The sequence below is a fragment of the Anthonomus grandis genome, chromosome 14 (genome assembly GCF_022605725.1).
Source record: "Anthonomus grandis grandis chromosome 14, icAntGran1.3, whole genome shotgun sequence".
NCBI classification, from domain to species: Eukaryota; Metazoa; Arthropoda; class Insecta; order Coleoptera; family Curculionidae; genus Anthonomus; species Anthonomus grandis.
The window spans coordinates 5,096,995-5,122,294 of NC_065559.1; the positions used below are offsets into that span (position 1 = coordinate 5,096,995).

Below are 25,300 nucleotides of genomic sequence, written 5' to 3' on the forward strand. Positions count from 1 at the left end.
TAGGTTTATAGGAAGTTTTTGCAATAGACCCAGACGATAGTTATTTAGTTAAATAATAATAAATAGTTATTTAGTATTTAACTTCTTATTTGATTTATGTTAATATTAACAAAAGATACGTGTATTAGATTTACCAATGTCCTGATACAACTATGACATGATGTGGCAATAAAGGAATTTAATTTAATTAAAAAAAAAACAAGAATTAATCCCCTAAGTGTAAATAACTCGCTAACGGTACGCTAGCCACTGCACTATATACAGATACAGAAAGTGTGGTTATGTACTCTATGAGGTTATGGAGTATGGTGTTATCAACATTCTAATTTTTCTTTCTGTATATAATATCTTTTTACTGACTCTTTAAAAAATTATGATTAGAAAACTCTTATTGACCCCACGTTCTTGCAACATCTATCCTGGGAATGTAACAGTGCTAAAAAGGTTTGTTGGTAAAACTAGTGAAGAACCACTTACATGATTTTTTAACCCTTCTAGGTCCTTGGAAACCCTTTCGAAAAGGTTTTGCAGCAGTAACACTAAGCAAGAAATCGATTTTTCACATATACCGGTCGAACGGATTCGTAATTTTAGCATAATAGCTCATGTTGACCATGGGAAAAGTACACTCGCTGATAGACTTTTAGAATTCACGGGGGCGATAAAGCCAAATTGTGGACAGAACCAGGTGTTAGATAAGTTGCAAGTGGAAAGAGAGAGGGGGATAACAGTGAAAGCTCAAACTGCTTCTTTGTTGTACAAGTATAATGATGAAGAATATTTATTAAATTTGATTGATACTCCCGGACATGTTGATTTTTCTAATGAGGTAAGAGTAGAAACAATAATAGTTGTATAATAACCCTAATACAAAAGCGACTAATTCTATACATCTATTCCGATATTTTTGCATTAGAGGAACAGCAAAACTTATCTAAATTTCTTAATATAAATTCTCCAACACAGTTGCCATGTAGGCCAAATTCACCCGTTGATAATCGACCTAAGCTTCTTTTTGTGGGTGGAAATTGTAGTAGAGTGTTCCTGAAGAAATTGCATCTGAAGTTTGAAGCTAACTACAAAGTCCAGTATTTCCTGAAGCCAGGAAGTACAAACAATGAACTGATTTATACTGCATCATCTATGGTTAAGGAATTTACAGAAAATGATATGTTGATTTTAATGTTAAATGGTATTTGCTCATCATTCGATATTTTTAAAAAATTTATACATTTACACAGCAATAGTTTAGTGATGACAAGCCCTTACATGTATCCAAACCATAATGTAATTTATAATAGCAATAAGGCTCTCTATAGAATATTTCACGCAAATAATATTAATCTAAATAGAATTTTAGAGTCTAATCATGCCAGCAACTTTGGATCAGATTTGGCATCATTACTGTATACCCATATTTTAAAACATTTCAAAAGTAGCATTTCATCAAAAAATGTGTCCACAATAAAACCAAGTAATCAACCTGGACTTTTAGATACTGACTGTGATAGGGATTCTTTTTTATAGATAAATACACAGAAGATGAAGCTCACTCACATTCTATAAATAACATTGAAAATAAGTATGCGAAAAGTTTCAGTAGTTTTATTTTAAATATACAGTCTCTAAGAAATAAAATGGACGAGCTTCATCTTTTACTTGATTCATGTGATTTTCCTGATATTGTATTACTAACTGAGCACTGGTTAAAGCCTAACGAATGTTTCTTAATATCTGATTATATTCCTATATCAATTTTTTGTCGGAAACACTCCATACATGGAGGAACAGCGATTTTAGTTAAACAAACAATTGAAGCTTTTTTCTGTAAAATTAATAAGTATGATAGCTTTCTGTTGGAGAAGGTTTTTGAATTCTCCCTTTGTTTTTGTAAGCGATTTGATTTATATGTTCTTTGTGTTTATAGACCCACAGGAGATATTGGTATGTTCCTGGACAAACTTGATTCTCTATTATCCCAATCGTCTCTACACTCCATAGTTATATTGGCTGCTGACTTTAATATTAACTTCACTGATGTAAGCTTGCCATCATATCATACATCCCTTTTAAGTATATTGGAATCTTATGACTTGAAGATGCATGTTCTTTCATCCACACGTATAACATCCTCATCTGCAACTACTATTGATTATTTGTGTACAAATTTAAATGATGTGTCATGTAGAGTACTCTCATCTGGTATTTCTGACCATGAAGCCATTCTCACTAGGATTCCATGCAACACTGTATTTCCTTCATCTCATTATATAGGAAGAATTTTAGGCAGAGCAAATTTTAATGCTTTTTCTTCTACTACAGCTTCGGTTAATTGGAATGCAGTTGAAATGGCTCCTGACCCGTTTACTTTGTTATTTCATGTGCTATGTGACAAGATCAATCAGTGTTTTCCTAAAAAGAGGCTTAACATGAAAAATAGAAAACCATGGGTCACAGCAGGCCTCAGAACTTCAGCTAAAAACCTCCGTTTTTTGGCTAAGTTGTGCAAGTTTACAACTAATGCAAACATTTAAAGTTATTATTAATTTTAAGTTAAGAAATTCAAAAAGGATTTAAAATCACTTTTATTATCCAGGGCATATTATAGCCTTGACAATTTTTTTAATGATACCTTTTAACCTGTGCTCTGACATCATTTTAGTGTTTTAGTTTTGTTTCCTATTAAATAATTTAATTTACTTCCTCTAAATTCTGTTTTATTGACAGCTTTACTTATTTTTTAATGAAATTTATCAAAAAGATGCTTTTTTTTCTCAATCTGTTTTGTTATGATTAATTTTGGTAATGTGTGTAAATTTTATGGTAAAGAGTTTTAGATGTTATGTTTGAAATTTGAAATTTAAAGTGAATTTGGAATTTTTTAGTTTTTAGGATGCTTGTACACAAGATTTTGTTGTCTTACGTAATATAGCACATTTTCTTTCTTTCTTTCTTTCTATTGCATTAAAAAATTTAATTTCAGCAAACTTACTTAAAACAGTGACTTTAAGTGTTTTGTTACAATTTATATTTATATAATTTGCACAGTCTAATTAAAAATATATTTTGTTAGTAATTTTTTAAAATCTGCTACTATTTTAGCATTTTTAATGTTTATTAAATTCATGGAAGTCTTTAAAAAATAATGTTTTTATTGTAGATGCATATCTTGTTCTAACTATATGATAATTATTTCTGTTCCTTGTAAAGTATCTCATTTCGGAGGGTGAAAAATTCATTAAAATACTCAGGAAGCAAACCTTTTCTTACCCGTTCTACTGTCATTAATTTCAAAATTTGTAACATAACCTTATGGGTGTATCCCTATTCCATCTCAGCACCATTCTAATCCCACTATTAAATAGTACTTGTAAAGAATTCATATGTTTTTTTGACCTCCTAATGTGATTTTATGACAAAGAAACACAGATATCTGGTTAAAATTTGCATGTAAACACGTACATTAATAGACAGTAAGACTTTGTATAAAATGTTGAACACTTATTTCAACAAGAAAATTTAAATTGCAAGTACTCATCAAAGGAATAAAAAGAGTTACAGAACCATATTTCCCTGACCTTATTCTTATATTGTTTAAAGGGCAAGTATTTTATTTTATGTGAAAAGGTCTTAATAAAAGTCCAATAAACTCTATACCATGACATCCTTAACCTTATATTTTATCCCTTTATAACAAGTGGCTTTTTGAAGGCAGTTCAACAAGGTTTGTGGCTTAAATATGACAATATTTACGCATAAATTCCATCACTGTAACTTCAGCCATTATTCACTAATTTTTTTTTTTTAATGGGAAGAAGTTTTTTGGTTTGTGTATTGGCAAGTGTTATACAGTACTTACTTATTATTGTCATAGTTTAATATCTAAGCTATAGGATGTAGGATAACATCCCTTTAACAAATAATGAAAGATATTAAATGATGGTCCTGTATCATACAATAATTGATTGCATAAAAAACTGCAGGTTAATAAATAATTAACATTAAAAAAAATATTTTACATACATGTACTATGGAGGGTTATTAGTTATTCCCCAAGTTTTAATATGTAATTTCTAAGGTATTTGTCAGAGTTCAGCTGCTATATTGATACAATAGCTTAAGATCTTAGCGAAAAAAGGGTTAACAACATAATCTAAATAAAAATACCTTCAAAATATATATTTGTTCTTACTGTGTGATTTGTAAAACTGCGATATTTTTATTAAAAGTATTTTTTTTTCTCATGATACATGCCTTGCAATTGAGCTGCTGATTATAATATTATGGTAGTTTTGATAAAATGCTGAAGAAATGTCTATCAAGGAAATTTTATCTCAATATTATGTACAAAAAAAATACATTCTCATTTATATCAGGACAGGATAGTATTCTGTCCCTCATTTTCATTAAATACTTCTCACCTTCCACGACCAGTAATAAATTGCTTGTTTTATCTCTATGCTTATGACACCCTACTCCTCTATAGTTTTTGTGCCACAATCTAGAAACTTTGGGCTATATAAGTCATGTAAAGCCTATGTTACATTTTTAAGCATTATATTTTAAATGAAAATGTCTCTTGCCTACAAAGACTAAACTTATTTGGTTGAATCACGTTCATATTACACATCACACGATTTTTCTTTAAAGTCTTCGCATTCAATTATTGTGGCTATCTCTTTGACTTTTTTGTCGCTAGAGAGGACTTAAATATTCTAAATACTGTAAATGTTATTAGACTGCAGATTCCATTGCATCATTGGTTAATTAATCAACCTTTAAAAGAAATTACAAATCTCTGCAGGTCCTGTGTTTTAAAAAACCCGAAAATCTATTAGAGAATCCAGGATATTGCACAATAAACGATATCATTACCATTCTTATTAATTTTATTGTTAAAAACATATTCAAACTGACCTTAAAAAACTTATCAGATAAAACATCTGATATTATAGATTTCATAATTTAACTTTTAGGTCTCTCGCTCATTATCAGCATGCCAAGGAGTTATTTTGCTGATAGATGCTAACGATGGGGTTCAGGCTCAAACCGTTGCCAATTTTTATCTGGCTTTTGGAAGTGATCTAATAATCATTCCGGTCTTAAATAAGATTGATTTAAAAAATGCCGATCCAGCTAGAGTAACTCAACAGTTGGAAAGCCTATTCGATATTGATCCTAAGGAAGTCTTAAAGGTAACAGGATTTTAAGATATTTTCACTACAAGTTCAGGGTTTTTCGCCTATTATTCGAAACAATAATAATGATTATTTTCATAGATATCTGCCAAATTAGGCACGGGCATAGATAAGGTATTAGAAGCCATAGTGACGAAACTGCCATCACCAACCGTTAACAGGGATGGCAATTTCCGAGCTCTTCTCTTCGACAGTTCTTATGATAAATACCGAGGAGTGTTATCGTTGGTTTTTATCAAAGACGGTATGATAAAAGTCGGGGATCACATACAGTCAGTCTACACTCGGAAGAGTTACGAAGTCAAAACACTTTCAGTGCTCAGACCTCAAGAAATACCAGTTGAGAAGCTGTAAGTCAGGTACTCAATTAATTTAGCAATTATGGAAAGTTGAATATTTCATCCTATATAAAAGAGAATGTTATTTCAGCGTTGCTGGGCAAATAGGCCTTATCGGTTGTAATATGAGATCAAGCAAAGAAGCCCATATAGGAGACACTATACATTTATTAGGGAAAACCGTGGAAACTTTGCCAGGATTTCAACCGGCTAGACCAATGGTTTTTGCTGGGATTTATCCCATGGATCAGTCGCAGCATGTCAATTTAAGAAGTGCCATAGAGAAATTGATTCTTAATGACTCGGCTGTTACCTTGGAGATAGATGCAAGGTAAAAGATTTATTATTGATAAAAGAGCGCCAAATTAAAGTTTTAAAATTTCCCAATCCTTGTTGACCATAATGAGTAACTCAAAATAATGGAGAAAATGCTTATTAGGGATCACTTGAATATTGAAGAAAAGGTGGCAGAGTGTCATAACTTATCCTCAGCTTCTAATGTAATTTCGGCTTCCATTAGTAATAATTCTTTTTTAAACAAATGATGTAAAGCTTTTCTTGGACCATCTTGAGTATTTAACAATATTATTAATTACAGAACATTGATTAAAAGCTAATGAACCAATACGTCTGTCAAATTATACTGTAACTACTAAAGTTTCATGGACGTAAGTATAACTATTACTGTGAGGAGCTAAATTTTGAATGTTCTGTGATAGCTTATGAGTGATTGAATTTGTTTGTAATTTTATCTGTATATCGTTCTCCAAATCCTTGTTGTGATACATTTCTTTTAAAATTAGACTTAGTCTTAAGTTCCCATACCACCTTGCTCAATTGTAATTAATTATAGCAGGTGATTTTAATGTGATTTACACATAAAAGCCAAGGATCGTAAATTTACTTAAATATTTACATATTCTTATGCTCATAAATCAATTTGTTCATCTGTAATGTGTGTAAATTTAATATATTAATAAGTAGTTTAAGTTTTATCTACCTATTAATATATTAAAAAATATTAATAGTAATAATAATAATAAAGACTTTATTTTCACAATTTAAGTTAGATTTACAAATAATTATATCCTAAACATAATTGTGCTATTGTGAAAAGAGCCGAAGTCCAGATGTAGAAAACCTATACAAATAGGTTTATCTACTCTGCTCTACTTAATCTTAGATATCCATAGTACGTTAATTCAAGAGAAAAATCTTACAAAATATAAATAAATATATATTATCAATTTAAAAAAAAATTATCATACATTTTAAAATAGCAAAAAGAACCAACTCTCCTGCTGGAAATAATAATTAAAGATTTTATGTTTAAAGATTCGCGGTTCCAAAATCTTGAAACAATCGGGAATATAGGTGTAAAGCTTTGAAATATTATAGGAAAAACTTCGTTCATAAATAGATGCTCGATGTAGAGGAGGTGTGTCAAGCAGTTTCCATAAATGATATCTCCATAGTCAAACACAGATAGAACGAGAGCGTTACATAAAATTGTTTTTAATCTTTGCGATAGACTGTGTTGATTGCTGTATAATAATTTAAGTCTAAGAAAAGCTTTTTGGATACAAAGAGATACGTGCTGGTCGAATCTCATTTGACTGTCAAAAGTAAGACCAAGTTTTTTTATATTTTCCTTTATTTCTAAAGACACGTCACCTACCCTAACATTAATTTGATTTTAAATAATTTGCACATAATTTTTAGGACCAAATATTAATAAACAACAGTTGCTTGGATTTAGATAAAGAGAATGCTGTAGAGAAATAGATCTTAAGTTTTCTAATTCTGTATTAAGGCCGGCGACACATTGGTGGTTGCAACCGCGCGGTTACAACCGCTATTCTGTAAAATACATGGATTAATATGGAGTGGCAACACATTAGCCGCCAAATGGCTGCAACCGCCTTCTCAACCGCATCTTACCGCGGTCGGAAATTCAACGTGTTGTTTCTTGACTACGCGTTCACATTAACCGCTCGGCCAAGAACGAGATCAGATAATTTTTGAACCATGGATATATTCGACACAGAAAAATTTATTATTTTGGTGCAAAATCGGACGTGTTTGTGGGATGTTTCTACAAAATACAAAAATCGGGATAAAAAAATTAATGCTTGGCAGGAGGTTTTGGAGGAAATGTATTCGGATCAAAATTTGTCGATTCCGGAAGAAATAAGATTAAAAGGTAAGAAAAATACTTCATATATATGTACAGAAAGTGTTTTAATATAATAATTGCTTACAAAGGTAATAATATACCTATCTATTAAATAAACACAATGCAGTAATACTTATCTATATCATAGCATTTTGCCGACTGCCTTCAGGCGATACAAAATACTCAGTAAAAAGATCTCTGATATGTTGTCCTCGTAGTTGTTGTCCTCCAGTCCCATGTACATCTATATCATTTAAGCAGCAAGTTAACGTGTCTTCAAATTTGTATTCGTCCCGTTTTCGAACAAAGTTATGCAAGACACAAGCTGCTTTTATTACCAGCACTGCAAAATCTGGTTGCACTAATATGCTAGTATAAAACACACGCCACTTATTGGCCAGAATGGCAACATTCCACGAACCTCCTAGTTCTTGTTAATCTGTAATTGAAAATCCTTTTATTCTCGTTCAGATTACGTTTTGGATGTGGCCTTAATAAATTTTGATGTAAAGCAAAAGCTTCATCGCCCACCAACACATAGGGATAAATACGTTGGTCACAATTATCTGCCAAAACTGATGGACTGGGTATTATAAGCTCACTGTTATACAACTTTCTTCCAACAGTACTTTGCCTAAAAACATTGCAATCGGACTCCGGTCCATATGCTCCTACATCTATTACTGTGAAGCAATAGTTTGCATCAGAAATCGCCATAAGCACGAGCGAAAAATATTTCTTGTAATTAAAAAATGCCGATCCGCTATGTTCTGGCGACATTATACGAATATGTTTCCCATCGACTGCCCCAAAGCAGTGGGGGAAATTAGATTTCTGATCAAATTCCTCTGCTATTTCTTTCCATTTTTCAACAGTAGGTTCGGGCATTTCTAGTGGTTGTAATAATGCACGACAACATTCATTAATGATCATTGCGATTGTACTTCTTTCCATTAAAAATGAATACTGCAAAGCAGCAAAATGCATTCCAGTCGCGAGATACCTAAAATAACATTGCTTAGTTTAATGAGACTTTTTTTTAGGGACAGAACTTTAAAAGAAATTAAAAAACATTAAAGACCGTTTTATTAAGGATCTCAAAGGTGATTCGAAAAGCGGCTCAGCAGCATCAAAAAAGAAGAAGTACGTTTTTTTTGATATGTTGCAGTTTCTGGTTCCTCAAACACAAGGGCGATGGTAGATTTTAATGGCAGTAGAAAATAACGATATGTATTTTTCTTTTTCCAGCACCGAATCTAACGTGCCCGAGAAAGCGGTAGACAGCCCAGAAAATACCGAAGGAAATGAAGATGGTTCTGAAGAGGCCACACCAGCACCGCATTTCAACCAAAGAGCAGCAATGCCGAACACAATCTCCAGAAGAAAAGCATCGTTTGAAGACAAATTGTTGACACTTCTAGAAAACAGGCAGCCTCCACAGCCTCTGGAAGATGACGACGATTTAAATTTCTTTAAATCGTTGTTACCAATGGTTAAAACCTTGAACCCGCAACAGAAAGTCAATTTGAGAGTAGAAATACTGCAAGTTTTCCAAAAAGTTTTAAATCCTCAGCCCTCTTATCATAATCAGTTCCAATCAGCGACATACATTCCGCCAGTTTCTCAGCAAATTTTTCACCAAACCATTCCTTCCACATCATTCTCCGTTCACCCATCACCATCAAACCCCTCTGCTTTGTATGACAGCCGCCCGTGTACCTCTCGTTCATTACAACCTATACTTTCACCCACAGATTCCCAATCGTCCGACTACAGTGAAATTTTACCTTTGATTTAATTCCTTCTTTTCTTTTTGTAAACGGTATTGTAGATTTTGTTTAACTTTGTTCCATAACTAAGAATAAAATATAATTATCTTACCTTATAGTGACTGTTAATCTTTCTTCCACAGTGATGCAATCTCTAAAGTGACTATTTGACTTTTGCAAGTGAGGTCTCATCAACGTCACTAATTCATCAAGAGACGTAACGCTCATTCTGTAATAATTAAAAAACTTTACGGGATATTCCCTCAACCGATGAAAAAGGCAATGAAACTGACCATTTAGAAGCCTTTCGTATAACGGATGGACCCAGTACCTTCTTTTTCGTTTAGATTTCTTAATTTTGAGAGCGTAAATTATGGCAACTGTTTCTGTCAACTCCATACTACTGACTGTCGCGAAATTTGCGGAAAATGTGAACGCTATCGCGGTTGTAACCGCTGCCGCAACCGCCAATGTGTCGCCACCTAATACATTGAAGCGGCTCCCTAGCTTGCTCTTTAAAAAACGAGCAATATAGTTGCGTATCATCCGCGTAGTAGTGAACTTTACATGTTTTTATTATTTTATTAACATTTGATTTATATAAAGCCTTCATTTGACTTTAAAAAAATGACATTCGACACATGCTGCGTTCTTGATTACGGTTGCTCAAAAATTCATTAAGATTAAGTATCGTAAATGTTGAACAAAATCCTCCTTATAAATATCAAATTCTGTAGCTTTAACAAAGACCTTTGGCAGTTTTTTAAGTTTTATTTTGTCCTGTACCTGTGATCTAAAACATTAACTTTTATTGACAATGATCATTTAACATGATTTTTATTTAGTCCAGCGTTAGGTCAAGGCTGGCGCTTGGGCTTCCTTGGACTGCTACATATGGAAGTTTTCTCCCAAAGGCTAGACCAAGAATATGGAGCGGAACCGATCATAACAGCCCCTTCGGTTATTTATAAGATTAAGTTGAAAGACACCAAACAGAACTTGAAAGAGGGTAAAAATGTGATTTTTATCAATAATCCCGCCTTGTGGCCAGAAGTACCTCAAATTGAAGAGTGCTTTGAGCCGATGGTTATTGGTAAGTCAAAAATCGTGGTAAATTTGTATTTATATAAATTTTTTCGCTTTATTTAAGGTACAATCATCACCCCAGATAAGTACCTGGGGGCCGTAATGTCTCTGTGTTTGGAGCGAAGGGGGACGCAAAGAAATGCCACTAATATTGATAACGAGAGGGTTATGCTGCAGTATGATCTACCGCTTTGCGAGATCGTTGTCGATTTCCATGACACGTTGAAAACGATTAGCTCGGGGTATGCCAGTTTCGATTATGAAGATAACGGATATGCCAGCAGCAATTTAGTTAAGGTAACGAAATTCGTTTGATTATAGGCTGGCATAATGTAAAATACAACTTATTTTACATACCGTGGGTGTAAACAAAAAAGTCATTTTACTTTTGGTAATATGGATATATAGAAATAATTGCTTGGTGAGAAAATGAGTTTTTGCTTATTTTCAACTCAGCCTTTTCCAGCCAGCAGAGTAAATTAATTATAAATAGGATTGATGATCGAGTAATGTTTGAGTGGTGACAATGAATTAAACGTCATCAATATTAATTTTCAAGTTTATAAAAATTCAGTAGTTTATGACCGTTTTCAAAACATAGGAAAAGTACCTACGCAAGACACTGAAACGGCGAAAGACACATTTTCGTTTTTAACCTTTCTTTAGACAAGAGCCGCTTGGAGTTTTTCAGAGAGCTGTGGTATTCGGTTTTTCTGAGTCTAGTACAGTGTTGCCAGATGAACTCTCTTAAAAATCCCTAACCTTTCTTAAGCTAGCTTTAGGCAAACACGAAAGTGATTACTTTTGCAATTTTTTTTCTGATTGGCCAGTTTTAAACAGATCATTAATCGCGAAAAAAGAAATCCAATCTTTTCTTGTAAAAAAAGTATCCTTAGTAAATGTCGGCCTGAGAATTCGTTTAGTAGATATCTTACTTTGAAAATCTAGATACTTCTTTCTAAACAAATTGGCTGATCTCAGGCACCAGTAACTTTTTACGTACTGTCAAAGTGACAAATTTAAACGCTTCTGACGCTTTTAACAAGCTTCTTAATTACTCCTAAAATAAATCTACATTTTTTAATTACATATTTGTATTTCGTATGTTTTCTTACAACAAAACCATAATGGCTCATAGACCAAGAAATGTACCCTTTTCCGAAATGGCGGATATGGTTTTGATGTTTGGTAAGTTTTAAATATTATTGTTAAGAATAAATACCTCCAATGCTAGTTTAGCCGGTAGACGCTATGCCCAGACATTCCCAAACCGATTTCATCCCAAAAGAAAATATCTTTTAAATTTGATTTACCGCCTAAGGGAGACTGGAAGTTTCAGCGACGGTTCAACCAGGTCAAGAGGAACAAATTTTAAGAATTCGAAGAATCACCAAACATTAGTACTAGGGTTTTGGCTGAACGGGTGAGAAATATTGGGAAAACCGAGACATATAATATTCTACGGAGTCAACCACTTTACCCATTTCATCTTCAAAAAATACAGGGTAATGAAGTAAAGTACCCGATGATCCCGAGGCAAGCTTTTTGTAGATGGTTATGTGAAATGAATAATAGAAATGTGGATTTTATAAGGGCGATTCTGTTTACTGACGAAGCCACGTTCACGAGAAACGGCATGACAAATATCCATAACGCACACAGTCATATGGGCTGAAGAGAATCCTGGGGCCATAGTTGAGACACATCATCAAGTAAATTTTAAAGTCAATATGTGGGCAGGTGTTGTGAATAACTTTCTTTTAGGACCTGTCATTTTACCAAGTAATTTGACTGGTGATTCATTTCTGTTGGTTGTACAAGAAATACTGCCCGATTTGCTTAATGATTTGCCTCTAAATTTAAGACAAAATCTTTGGTTTCAAGGCGACGGTGCTCTGGCTCTTTTTTGCAATAAATTTTAGGAACTATTTACATCAAGTATTTCCTAATCGCTGGATTGGTCGGGGTCGAGTTCGCCCGACCTTACACCTTCGGATTTTTCAGTCTGGGGATATATGAAAGACTTTGTGTATATGGTTCCGATTTTAAACGAGGAAAGAATCATTGCAGCTGGAGAGCATTTCAGGTTGAAACCAAATATTTTTCAAAGCCTTAGATCTTCTTTAATAAAGAGGGCTCGTATGTGTATACAAATGAATGGATGTCACGTAGAACAAATAATTTAGGGTCATTATTCTATGGTTATTATTATAATAAGTAATTTAGCATTAATTTAGAAAAAATAATTTACGTTTATTTTGTTAACTTGTTAAAATGTATCTAGATATTAAAATTAAGATATCTAATAAACGGATTCTCAGGCCGACATTTACTAAGAATACTTTTTTTACAAGAAAAGATTGGATAATTAGAATTTTTTACTAAAACTTCATTATACAGGGGTACAAAAAAGTTTTGGTATTTTTAACACATGCAATATACCGCAGCTGGCGTCCTCTGCAAGGTCTAGCGAATCCGTGAACGGATCTTAATTTCTCGTTCCAAAAAACCCCGTCACACCAAATTTTAATTTAATATTTTATGAAACACTCGACTTCAAAGAAAAACGATTTTATATTTCTCATTTTGACGCCCTGTATATTGAATACCGAGCGCCCAATTAAAAAATGGCATAACGAAAGTCGCATTATTTTGGTCCACCCTATATGTGGCCGGCGGATTGGCCTCCTTTTTCCGGACACCCTGTTTATTTAATAACTAATAATAAAAATATTATTTTTAAAATATACTTTAAATAGCTGTAAAAAAGTTGTAATTTAATGAAACATTAATCATTAAGTAGAAAAATAATATATAAATTCTAGCGCCATTGCTGTAATAATTCGAATCGGTTATTACAACTTTTTAAATTTTTGATGATCATAATTAAAAGCAATTACAATTTTTAAATATTATCGTTGTTTTCAAAATAAGAAAAACAGGTTGATTATTGATACCACTTGCATTTAAACATTCAGGTATTGAATTCAGCCCCTACGCAAATTCAAAGTTCAACTACTAGGAACCGTGCTGAAATCGATGGCAGAATGGTAAATGGTGCTCAGATATAGATTATACTATCATGTGCTAGACATTAGCAGTTTACATATTTTTTAATTTTAGTCGATTCTCTTATATTTTTGAATGAATTATGAGAAAAAGTTCGACAATCAACTTAGTTCCTTAATGCTCCCGCGTGTTTATATAATTATATGTGTTTAAATAAAGGTGGTAAATCCATAATACGTGTAATGATTCACTCCAATTAGATGAGTGCACCCGTCGTTTTTTCTTAATGCTCAGCTATACTGTTATGTAAGTCGATGAGATTACTGCTACCATTGCTACAATAATTCGGATTGTATATCGCACCTATTTAAATTAGGCTAAAACAGACATAACTAATACAATTTACAGATTAAACAATTATTTAGTCTGCAAACATTCTGTTACTGCATTCAGCACCTAGGCTCATTCATTTCGATACATACCATATTTAGGGGAAAGCACTATTCACAGGAATATTGCTGAAATATATGACGAAATAGTAAATGTGTTTAAAAAAAAGAGAGAAAAGCCAAAGTATAGTAATTTAACGATAATTTAGTCCGCTTACAATTACGTATTTTAGCACGAAAGTAAACACAATTGCAATAGGTCCGACTCTTGAACTCAAGAATGCTAAAATGGATGGTTCAACGCTAAATGGTGCTCATATGTAGGTTAGAATGGCACATAATAAAATTTTTATAACAATTCTTGAATGTTGATTTTAAAAAGTTTATTTGTGATTGCTGTTGCTGAAACGTTAGCAATTTAAGACTTTTTTACTTAAACACTCTGGTATTGAATTCAGCACCTAGGCCTATAGAATAGATCAAACTCGTAAAAAAATACTGAATTATATGGCGAATAGTAAATTAAGGATAGAATCTGACGTGGAAAAATATTAGATGAATATATTTTTTCATTGACAATTTTCGGATGAAATTCTAAGATATTTTTTGTGTTCCACTTTTATGTACCGTTGTTATGTAAGCTGATCAGACCATCTAATATAAACAAGTAATTGTATTACTCTTTTTTGCCAGAAGATGCTAAAAATGCGGAAGCAAAAATTAATCAAGACTTATAAGCCATATGCGATATTTCTTCAAAACATTTTCTAAAATTAAATCCTTCTAAGTCGTCTGTTATGTTTATTGGTAATAAGCAAAAAATTAACCAAATTTTAAACAGCAACACTATTAATATTAAGATGGGTGATGCAAATATTCCTGTTGTAGATAATTGCAAAAGTCTGGGCTTAATAGTGGATAGTGATTTGCGATTTCATCAACACGTTTCTAATGTTATAAAAAAAGGGTATTTTGCTTTAAAATTAATTTACTTGCATAGGCATTACTTAAGTGAAGATATTAAAAAAATGTTGTGTCACTCTTTAGTGCTGTCACAATGCAATTATTGCTATGTTGTTTACGGTTGGCGCCTAGACTATAATGACAGGTGCCGATTGCAAAAGCTTCAGAACTCATGTATTCGCCTAATTTTTGGCATACGCAGACGGAATCGCGTTTCCCATAGACTTTTCGAGCTGGGGTGGTTAAATATGCAAAATCGTAGGGTTGCTCATTCACTTACTTTTTTTTTAATAACATTCTTAAATACCGTAGTCCACCTTACCTATACCTTAAGATTACTTTTAGAAATGATGTTCACCATTTGGGCTTAAGAAGAAACACAATTCATATTCCAAGACATAAGACTCAAATATTTAAAAGGTCCTTTTCCTATATTTGTGCATATCAGATGAACTCTTTGGGCATAAATTTTGAGTTGGGTTTGGTGTCTGTTCAGACTTTTCGCAGAGGAATGATGGTGCGTCTGATGAGTCAGCAGCTATCTGCATAAAATATTGAACGGTCAATATTGTTAGTTTGTGTATGGGAGAAAACTAAAAATCTGTGTTTAGTGTGGGTAACTAATGTGCGTTTAGAGAGGTACTATGTTAATATTCTAAATTTTTTGGGTAGGTGTGTATAATTAAACTTAGTTCAAAACTTAGTAATGTTAAAGACCAGAATCTGCCTTGGCAGAATTCTGAATTTGTTGGCCTTTTATTTGCATAAAATAATAAATGTGTATTTTTTTATTTTTATGTAGTTATGATGAGTTTGCAAATAAAAAATATTTATTATTATTGTGATTAAGTATAATAACTCAAATCGGTTATTGTATAGAAGATAGAGAAGCGATGGATTAATTTTGGTAATTAAATATTGCAATTTAATGTGTTTTTAAAGAAAAACTAAACTGGCTCAGTGATGCTATAATGAGTCTGCTTGATTTTAGACATTATGGTATTGAATTCAGTAATACAACTTATGAAAAAGTGCTGAAAAGAAAAATGCAGGCAATTTGGAAAAGTTTAATAAAGATTGACCTTAAAGTGCAGTTGATGCAGAAATGAAAGATGGATAGCTTTAACAAGTGTAAAGTTTTACAATTAAACCAGTGCACAAACATCATACTTCTAGGGTTCCTTTGAGTAATTTTTTTTTTATTTTTTAGTTTAAAATACTTACTGGTTACTTTGTATGACCGGCAGCAATGATCAGATACAAATCTTAACATTAAACACATACGGCGTTTAATGGTTCGCTTCCTAGGTTATCTCTTTTTTTTTTGTTTCTGTTATTACAAAACATACTCGTTCGGTTTGGGCATTGCTGGGTAGAAAAGTCAGGCACCTTTTTGCCAAGTTACAGTAAGTACTAACTGAGAATGGCCTAAAATCAGCCTTTCATAAAAATTTACCTAAACAATTTGTTACACCATTGGTAAATGTTGCTACATCCCAATCTTGCACTCGTAATATTTTTTCTGATATATTTACTCATTATTTTAGATGGGCGTCCTTTTAAACGGCACCCCAGTAGAAGAACTGAGTCAAATCGTCCACATCACCAAAGCCCAAACCATGGGTAAAAAAGTAGCACTAAAATTGAAAGATATAATACCCAGACAAATGATAAATATCGCCATCCAGGCGGTGGTGGGTGGAAAGGTGCTCGCCAGGCAAGATATTAAGGCGTATAGAAAAGATGTTACACAATGGCTGGTATGTCCACTTTTTTTTCTTTTTTGTATGATATATATACGGATTTTTTTAGTATGGTGGTGATGTAACGAGAAGGAAAAAACTTCTCGCTCAACAAGCGGCAGGCAAGAAGAAAATGAGAATGATTGCCAATATTTCTCTACCAAGGGAAACATTCATTAACGTCTTGAAAAAGTAACGTATTATACGTTTTTTCTTAGTGAATCGTTATGAACTTTATTTAAAGGTAAATTCAATACAAAGTTACACATAAATTGTTTTATTTATCTTATTTCTATCCTGGAAATTATCCTACAGAATCAGTTTAAAATTTTAGGCAATTAGTTATGTGTCCACTAAGTGTCTTAAGATATAACAGTAAAGTTGTCGCAACGATATTAATCATGTTATTATAAATGTTTTATGTAATGATTTTTAAATTAATAGAAGTAAGACAAACATGTACAGTATTATCAAATAGAAATGTATTATATACAAAAAAAATATATATATAAAAAATAATCATCTTAAACTTAAGGGGGTATAAATACTTTTACAACGTATACAATCTAACGCTAATTTAAAGAAATTATCCGACCAAAATATGGGCGTTGTGTTGGGACAAATAACATTTGTATGTACAATGATAGCCGAAAGTATGAAACTACTTATTCTTTATTATTGCTGTAAAACTACAAGGACTGCAAACGCTCTTAATAATAAAAACTTGCAGGTTAGTAACATTAAAAGCATTAATTAGTTACAAATGGATTGAGGCTTACTATAAGCACTCTTTGATTCTTTAAAAATCTGAAGCATCTAGTAGTATATTCAACGTGAATAATAAACTCATTGAATTTAAATTAAATAAATTTAATTCAATAAAATATCTATAATTAAGTCAAGTTCATTTCGTTAATAGCAACTTCGGATGTGATGATGACTGGGTTATAACGACATAATTTGCCAATTTCTTGATTTCACTATATAAAGGGTTTTTCAAATAAGGCGGGCCGATGTTGACTGTTTGTGGCGGCCATGTTGTTTTGGTCGCATCTGTCAAATCTGTTGTTTATTATTCAGTTACTGATGCCAAATCATCATGACAAGTTACACGATTGAGCAGCACGTCCAAATGATAAAAGTTTATTATCAAAACGAGTGTTCATTAGTGCAAACATTGCGTGCCTTGCGTCCAGTATACGGTAGGCGCGGTGACCCTTCAAAGTCAACTCTTCAACGTTTGGTGGCCAAATTTGAGATGACTGGTTCGCTAAACAATCAACCAACTCCCATACGTCAAAGGAACGCCAGATCAGTCCAGAACATCGCCGCTGTCCGTGAAAGTGTTCAGGAGAACCCGAGGCAGTCGATTCCTCGCCGTGCACAAGAACTTAACCTTTCGCAGACTTCAACTTGGCGAATTTTGCGTCGGGACTTGGGCCTGCACCCATACAAGATCCAACTGACCCAGGAGCTTAAAGTTAATGACCATAGAGAACGCCGTTTGTTCGCTGACTGGGCTTCAGAATGTTTGGAAGTTGACCCTAATTTTGGCCGAAAAATCATCTTTAGTGACGAGGCAGATTTTTGGATGAATGGCTTCGTTAACAAACAAAATTGCCGTATATGGGACGACACCAACCCATGCGAGATTCACCAGGTGGTAATGCATCCACAAAAAGTCACGGTTTGGTGCGGATTTTGGGCCGGCGGCGTCATTGGTCCGTACTTCTTTCAAAACAATGTCGGTGAGGCCATCACTGTCAACGGGGAGCGGTACCGATCAATGATAACCAATTTCTTTTGGCCCGAATTGAACATTATGGACATAGACGACATGTGGTTCCAGCAGGACGGCGCTATGTGCCACACAGCGAACGACACGATGGACATTCTGCGTCAACGATTTGAGGGCAGGGTTATCTCTCGGAGAGGTGACGTAAATTGGCCACCAAGGTCTTGCGATTTGACCCCGCTAGACTTTTTCTTGTGGGGTTTTCTAAAGTCCCAGGTCTATGCCAATAAGCCGCAATCCACCGATGCCCTGAAAGTCAACATAACCCAGGCCATCGCTCAAATTCAGCCGGATCTATGCAGCAGAGTAATTGAAAATTGGACCACTCGAATCCAAGTCACCGTGAGAAGCCGCGGCGGACATTTGAATGATGTCATATTCCATACATAATGGCATAAGTTGGCCTTTCAAATAAAAAAAATTATTTTGTTAATATCTCAGATACAGCTTGTTTTATTCCATTTCAACATCGACCCGCCCTTATTGGAAAACCCTTATTTTGTACGATAAATTACGCGGCTATAATGACGACAATAACGATAGATTCGGCTGTAATAATTTCCTGTAATAATTTTACGGGTTATAGCAAAAGGAGGTTAGAGACCTTAAAGAAAACTTCTTAACTTGATGTCACGTGTTATTTACGTCTGCTGCATAGCATTGCAGGTACAAAACGAGTTCAGAATAAGCAATCAAAATGTGAGTGGTACCTTTTCAAATTGACACCCTGTATACCTAGTACTAGTACTATTTACTTTTTGTTTTAACTATTATGTTTTTGGATATAGCAACGAAATTACCAGTTTCCTTTAATGTCGGTATAACCAAATTTCACAGCCTCTCCGTATGATATTCCAACAAGATCTCCTTAAGCAGAAACCTCTCCTTGTAAATGATCTTGCTGAATAATCTGTCACTTTAATTGAGTAGCCTTCTCACGAACCGGATCTGAATCCAGTTGAGAATCTCCGGAATCATTTCAGATAGAAAAATTTGGGAAAATAAGCTTTCAAATCAGGACCAGATATTTGAAAACGACGAGTTGTGCGGCGATTTTTGGTGCAAGTCGATTCAATTCGACAAAACATTAATGATTTTTCTTTATTAATGATGTTATTGTTGAGTGCCAATAAAACTGACTACACCAAATGTGTTTTTGAATGTAAATCAAAACAAGTGTGCCCCACGTGGCCTGTTTAACCAAAATTGCATAGGAGGCCAGATAAATATTTATTCACGCAAAAGAATCAGTCCTTTAAGGATTACCATCTCTGGAACCCCCGGTTACCATTTTACTATAATGAAGATATTTGAAAGGTTTTCATACTTTTGACCGCCACTGTACATGCAAAATAACTACAAAATACCTTGTGGAAAAAAAGTAACGAGGAATAATACGAAAAATCTATCTACTAAGACTTTGTAAGCCGAAAATTAAAAGAAGACATTCCTGGTCAGGCACTGACGGCCGCAGGTGGCGCAGTAACGCTCACTAAAACCACCGAATCGCTGCTGCTCGCATCGTTATCGATAAACACGACGTCCGAGTCGGTTTCCTTGGTGTCGTTGCCTTCGGTCCCGTCTTCCCTCTGACAATCTTTACAGTCCTTGTCGTCGCAGCTCGAATACGAACTGGACGAGTCGGAATCCGGCTCGGATCCCGAGTCAGAACTACTCGCTGAACATTCCGACTCGACATACGGTTTGATTTCGTCGTAACACATCGTGTTAAGAGGCAGATTGTTTAGTTCTGTGGGAGTGTATTCGTGATAATAGTCGGTGAATTGTCCGGGCACTAATGCGACCGGGTAGTGTCCTATTTTGGGGGTGTTTACCACTTTCATTTTCGATTTTGGGTAGTGGATGGTGAAGGTTTGTAGGTCCATGTGGGTGCGTCTTTCTTCACGACGAGACTAAATAAGGGAAATATATTAGAAAATTAATAATGCATCTCTGGGAAATCCATCGACGGAATGTAGGAAAACTATTAATAGCAAAATATTGATGAATTAATAGCTATTTTGTTGGGTATTACGTCACTATTTCAGTATACACAGTGTCCCCTTTCAAATGGTCAAAAATGCTGCAGTATGTACAGGAACCATAAAAAAGTAGTTTGAGATAGAACATCGATGCTCGGAAGTATCCGGTTTCCAAAATACAAGCTGTTGACATTTTTCAAAACAATCGGCTTTGTCGCTCTGTATTTAAAACCCTTTAAGCGATTTAAAGGAATTTTTAAGTTTTAAATGATAGTTGGTAAAGTAACTTTTTGAGGAATTGCAGGTAATTTGACTTGTCCAGGGACGGACTTGCTGCACATGTAAAAACAGGTACGCTGGTACTGTTTTTTTTTTTAATTGTCTGAACATTTTGTGTATTTTTCACAAAACACGACCCTGTGCTTCGACGCATCGTTTTAGTGCAAAAGAATAAAATCCCTACCTGGTTTCTTTATTTTATTAGTTTCTCCCGAAAATTTTATCAAGTTTTTCATGGTAATCTCCATAAAATAAATAATAATACAATACCCAATTGAATGAGGGATTGGAAAAAGGATAACATTCCTGTGAACCTTAATTTTGGAAAATAAAAAAAAACTGTTTTGCTAGTTTTACTAAAAATATACCTATTGGACAATTGTGTACTTTGACAAGGTACATTTAATGCCAAAGTACTAACGGTCCATGCCTATTAGGTAAGTCGTTATTGATATTTGAAGTACAAAAATCTTATCCTTTTTCCACTCAAAATAAAAACGCGAGTAAAAGAAAATAAAAAAGGGCATTTATAAAGAACTAATTTTTATTTAAGAAACAAACGTGACACAAACTTGAAACAAGTGACATTCATATCCCTTTCAGTCTTCTGGGTCAGTGTGGTCTCTATTTGTTGTGGGATTTGTGAGTATATCATCGTATTCATTTGGTATATAATGTATTATTTTAGAAACATCTTCTAGCTTCTTGGAGTTGATAGGAATTTTGCCATTGTATGCTTTCGAATTAAGAAGGTTTATATTGTCTTATTTTTTCATATTAAAGAGACCATAGGTAAAACCATCAATGAATTCAGAAGCCTTGATATAGCCTTTCATTGTTTGGGTATATATTAAATGCCTGTATTTACTTATGGTAAAGGACTGTTTTTTTCCAACATCTTTGACAGTCTTTTTAAAATATTGCGGCCACCAGCCTTTAAAATCCAGCATATCGGCATTTGTTAGCCGTTTACTTGGAACTTATTATTGTTCTTTTTCTTGGAAGACGTAATGATTTCGTTGTATTGATCAGGAGAATAAATCCTATCGAATTTTTTTAAAGAGCGCTTAATAACTAAAAAGTTTCTGTCACAATGCAGAAAACTGTGGCCCCGGATTGGAAAATACTGATGAATTTCTTGAAATCTATTATTCATGGTCAGTGCAGTAAACAACCTGGTTAAAGTATGATTGCGGTTTTGACCTGCACATGCATCACTAAAGACATGCAAGATTTTTTACTTCTTCAGGAATATCATTGGCAATAAAGTCCAAAACCGACGTACTGACTTCATTGGGGCCTCTCTGAGCATCACTCTCTGTATGTGTATAGAACATGGATATATCGTTGCCAAGGCTATGGACATTAAAAACGTAATACCAGAGTTTACGTAAATAAAACATTTCCTGAACTGGCATTAAAGGAAGGGGAAGGTTTTGCATATAATCAAAGACTATTGCTCCAACGTGACTTCTTTCCTTACAGGTCTCTTTGATTTCTTGGAGTTTCTTATAAAATTTAGATGCTCGTCTTCTATGAATCATAAGTTCTGCAACTGCGCATCTTTTTGCTGTTTCATTAAGAGCTGTTGACTTTATTTTTACATTCAAATCTTCACAGGTTGAGCAAACGTCGACAATATTCATACTTTACGATATTTTTAAAATCCGGATTTTCATTGATGAAGAGCTCATACATCTTAGTTACACTCAAGCTCGCATCTAAGTAGATAGTTAACTTAGAAGAATAATGAGACTCTTTTTTCGGAAATGATCGTATGTGATCTTCAATTTTGGCGACAATCGTGACATCAAGTTTATTTGCACGATTTCCATGTCTTCCTCTCATATCAACTGGTAAAATTTTGGTTTCAACTATTTTAGTTAAGCGTTGTACGGCTTTGTTGGGGAGACCATGTAAACTTATATAAGCATTGCGGAAAATTTCAACTCTGCACGCACCTTTCATAGCAAAATAATTGAAAGAAAAGAAGAAAACTGTCTAGCTCCTGCTGACACAGGACGATGTCTAACGACATCATGTCTTTCTATCAATCCGATTAGGTATGTATCTTTTTCATTTTTTGGTCTTCCACTATCAACGAGTTCGATGATTGAACGTTTTTTTTCAAATATAAAATCCGCCATACATTTCTTACGACAGGTGCAATCTGGCCCGGTTACTTTAGCATTAACTAGTTTACCTTTATGTGTAACAAACTCTGCTCCTTCCTGTGTTGCCAATTTTTCCCTTTCTTTTGTGTGTAATTTTTTATTAAGCTTTCGCGCCCAAGTTTGCGGGTTCTTCCTCCGAATAGTCCGAATCCGACATTTCTATAAACAAATATCAAAATTTAATATTTCTATTCAACAATAACTACATACGGACTTACCCACTAAATACCAAACTATTAAATTCTAAATAACTTTAATATTCACGACAGGTCAATGTTAAATAATATTCACTTTTTAAACAACACTTAAAACACTTTTCAACAACATCTAAACAACACTGTTTACTTGATGAAATCGCAAAACAAACTGAACTCCCGCTGTTGCTGACTCCGAAGGTGTGCGTGGATAAACGATAATATTCCAGTAATATCCTTTTCCCGTTCAACGACAATGTTTTTATATGAAGGCGGCCGGCGATCTTCGATCGTTTTTGCGCTCAGCGGATAGAAAATACAAATATTCAAAAAATTGCTATCTCACTTCAATTCGCCATATTTTTGGAATGTTTTCATTTTTCTAATCACCCATTCAATTGAAAATAATGTCAAGGCGATAACCTAAACAAGAGAAAAATAAGTGACAGTAATAAAAAAGTCACTTATTATTATTACTAATTTAGTAGTAAATAAATTAATTAATTAATTGTCTTTGCTTGGGTACGGGCATCTTGGGTTAACATGTGTAGAAAATATGTGGAAATGCACGGAGGATCCTTTGAGCATTTGGTTTGAATTGTTTATTATTTAGTTAAATTATTTATTTTTTATTGTAATGATATTAAACTTTTTGTTGTGACAAAAGTTCTGAAGAATCATTGAATAGATTTTACTTTTATGTACGAAAACGGTGCGTCGGAGCGCAAACATGCAAAGGATGTGTTTTATTAAAAATAAACAAAAAATTTCGAACAGTGACTTTTTTTTTTATAAAAAAGTTACCATACATGTGCTGCAAGTCCGTCCCTAGCCAAAGCAAATCACCTACAATTGCTCAAAAAGTTGCCTCACCACCTATCATTCAAACTTTTCAAAAAATTTCATTTAAATCGCTACAAGCATTTTTAATACAGAGGAAAAAAAATGATTATTTTGAAAAATTTCAACACCCTGTATTTTGGAAACGGTGCACCTCCGACCATCGGCGTCCTATCTCAAACTACTTTTTTATGGCCCCTGTATATACTCTAGCATTTTTGACCATTTGAAGGAGGACACCATATGAACTTAAATCATTAACTATACCTTTCGTTATATTTTTAACTCGATCTAAGCCCAATAATTCTTAAATACATAACTTACTTGAGGTATAACAGATTTTTTATATACCAAGAAGATGAGGTTTTATCATCTATCGATCTCTGAGCTTATTTCTTTTTTTCAATATCTTACCTAAATTACATTTTTTTGAAAGAAGTAACAACCTATTTATTGAATAAGAAAACCTAATTTGAACCGACGTTTCCATAGTTAATTCTACAGCCTTTATTAAAAAGAAATTGTAAAATTGTAAAAGTTTTTCTAAAAAGTGTTGTGAGTTTTTAATGTATAAATCAGAATTATTACTGTATGAAGATAAAATATTTAAAAGAGATTTTTCGAGGGGGTGAGTGTAGGTGAATTTATGCTACTAACTATAGGTCTTAAGGGCATATTTATTATGGTATTTTCTAAATTGATATTACTGATATAGTGACGTAATACGCAACAAATAATTATGAACTCGTCACAACAATATATATTTTACTTAAATTAATGGTTTGGCTATGTAGTAGGGCAATTGGACAAACAAAAACATTTTGATAGTACCGGTTGTACATGAACTAAATAAAAACTAAGTTACTTTAAATCAGTATACTTTTACAACGCTTTTGAGTTGTATTATTCTTATCGATAATGAAAACTTTAATTATTATACAAGGTGTCCAAGGTATTAGCAATGTGATGTTTGCATAAACCAAATACACCATATTTCTATGATCATTTATTTATAGCAAATTAATGTACAGTCAATGGAAATTTATGAACCAAAAACAATGTTGTCTAAATGGTGTCCGTTGCGCTGTATGCACTCTTCAAATCGAGAACGAAGATTATTGATAACCCTTTCACGCATTTCCCTTGATATTAATCTTATTTGCTCCTGGATATTTTGCTTTAATTGATTTATATCAGCCGGATTATTCTCGTAGACCTTACTTTTGAGGTAACCCCATAAGAAATAATCAAGTGGCGACAGGTCCGGGCTCCTAGGAGGCCAGTTAATATTGCCTCTTCTTGAAACGACTTTATTGGGGAATATTTGTTGAACAGCTTCAATTGCCCGATTTGACGTATGGCATGT

The 25,300-nt window shown here is 33.6% G+C and overlaps 2 protein-coding genes and 1 long non-coding RNA gene across 4 annotated transcripts in view; 1 reads left to right on the top strand and 2 right to left on the bottom strand.

Moving 5' to 3' along the window:
• The first annotated feature begins 277 nt into the window (after positions 1–277).
• Positions 278–16,942, top strand: LOC126744721 (translation factor GUF1 homolog, mitochondrial). The gene is made up of 9 exons (XM_050452258.1): positions 278–444; positions 499–829; positions 4,977–5,195; positions 5,280–5,548; positions 5,628–5,867; positions 10,327–10,574; positions 10,632–10,864; positions 16,476–16,688; positions 16,741–16,942. The coding sequence occupies exons 1-9, from the start codon at positions 374–376 to the stop codon at positions 16,864–16,866; spliced, it is 1,950 nt and encodes a 649-aa protein (XP_050308215.1). The 5' UTR covers positions 278–373; the 3' UTR covers positions 16,867–16,942.
• LOC126744722 (uncharacterized) lies at positions 7,763–10,082 on the bottom strand. Its single transcript, XR_007663294.1, has 3 exons — positions 9,775–10,082; positions 9,594–9,710; positions 7,763–8,715 (listed from the first exon to the last, which is right to left on the bottom strand). It is a non-coding gene; the product is annotated as an uncharacterized LOC126744722 (long non-coding RNA).
• Positions 16,943–17,130: 188 nt separating the features above from the next.
• Positions 17,131–25,300, bottom strand: part of LOC126744719 (microtubule-associated protein futsch-like) — a 96,707-nt gene continuing 88,537 nt past the window's right edge. For both annotated transcript variants that reach the window (XM_050452257.1, XM_050452256.1), the window contains exon 21: positions 17,131–20,378. In XM_050452257.1, the coding sequence (XP_050308214.1) occupies positions 19,920–20,378 (459 nt within the window). In that variant the 3' untranslated portion in view covers positions 17,131–19,919. The remainder of the gene's footprint in view (positions 20,379–25,300) is intronic.

What these genes read in the sequence shown, in the direction of transcription:
- LOC126744721 (XM_050452258.1), top strand. Translation starts at nt 374, where the DNA reads ATGATTAGAAAACTCTTATTGACCCCACGTTCTTGCAACATCTATCCT. An exon ending in ATCCTAAGGAAGTCTTAAAG is followed by an intron (nt 5,196 to 5,279) that starts GTAACAGGATTT and finishes TTATTTTCATAG; the next exon opens with ATATCTGCCAAATTAGGCAC. An exon ending in GAAATACCAGTTGAGAAGCT is followed by an intron (nt 5,549 to 5,627) that starts GTAAGTCAGGTA and finishes ATGTTATTTCAG; the next exon opens with CGTTGCTGGGCAAATAGGCC.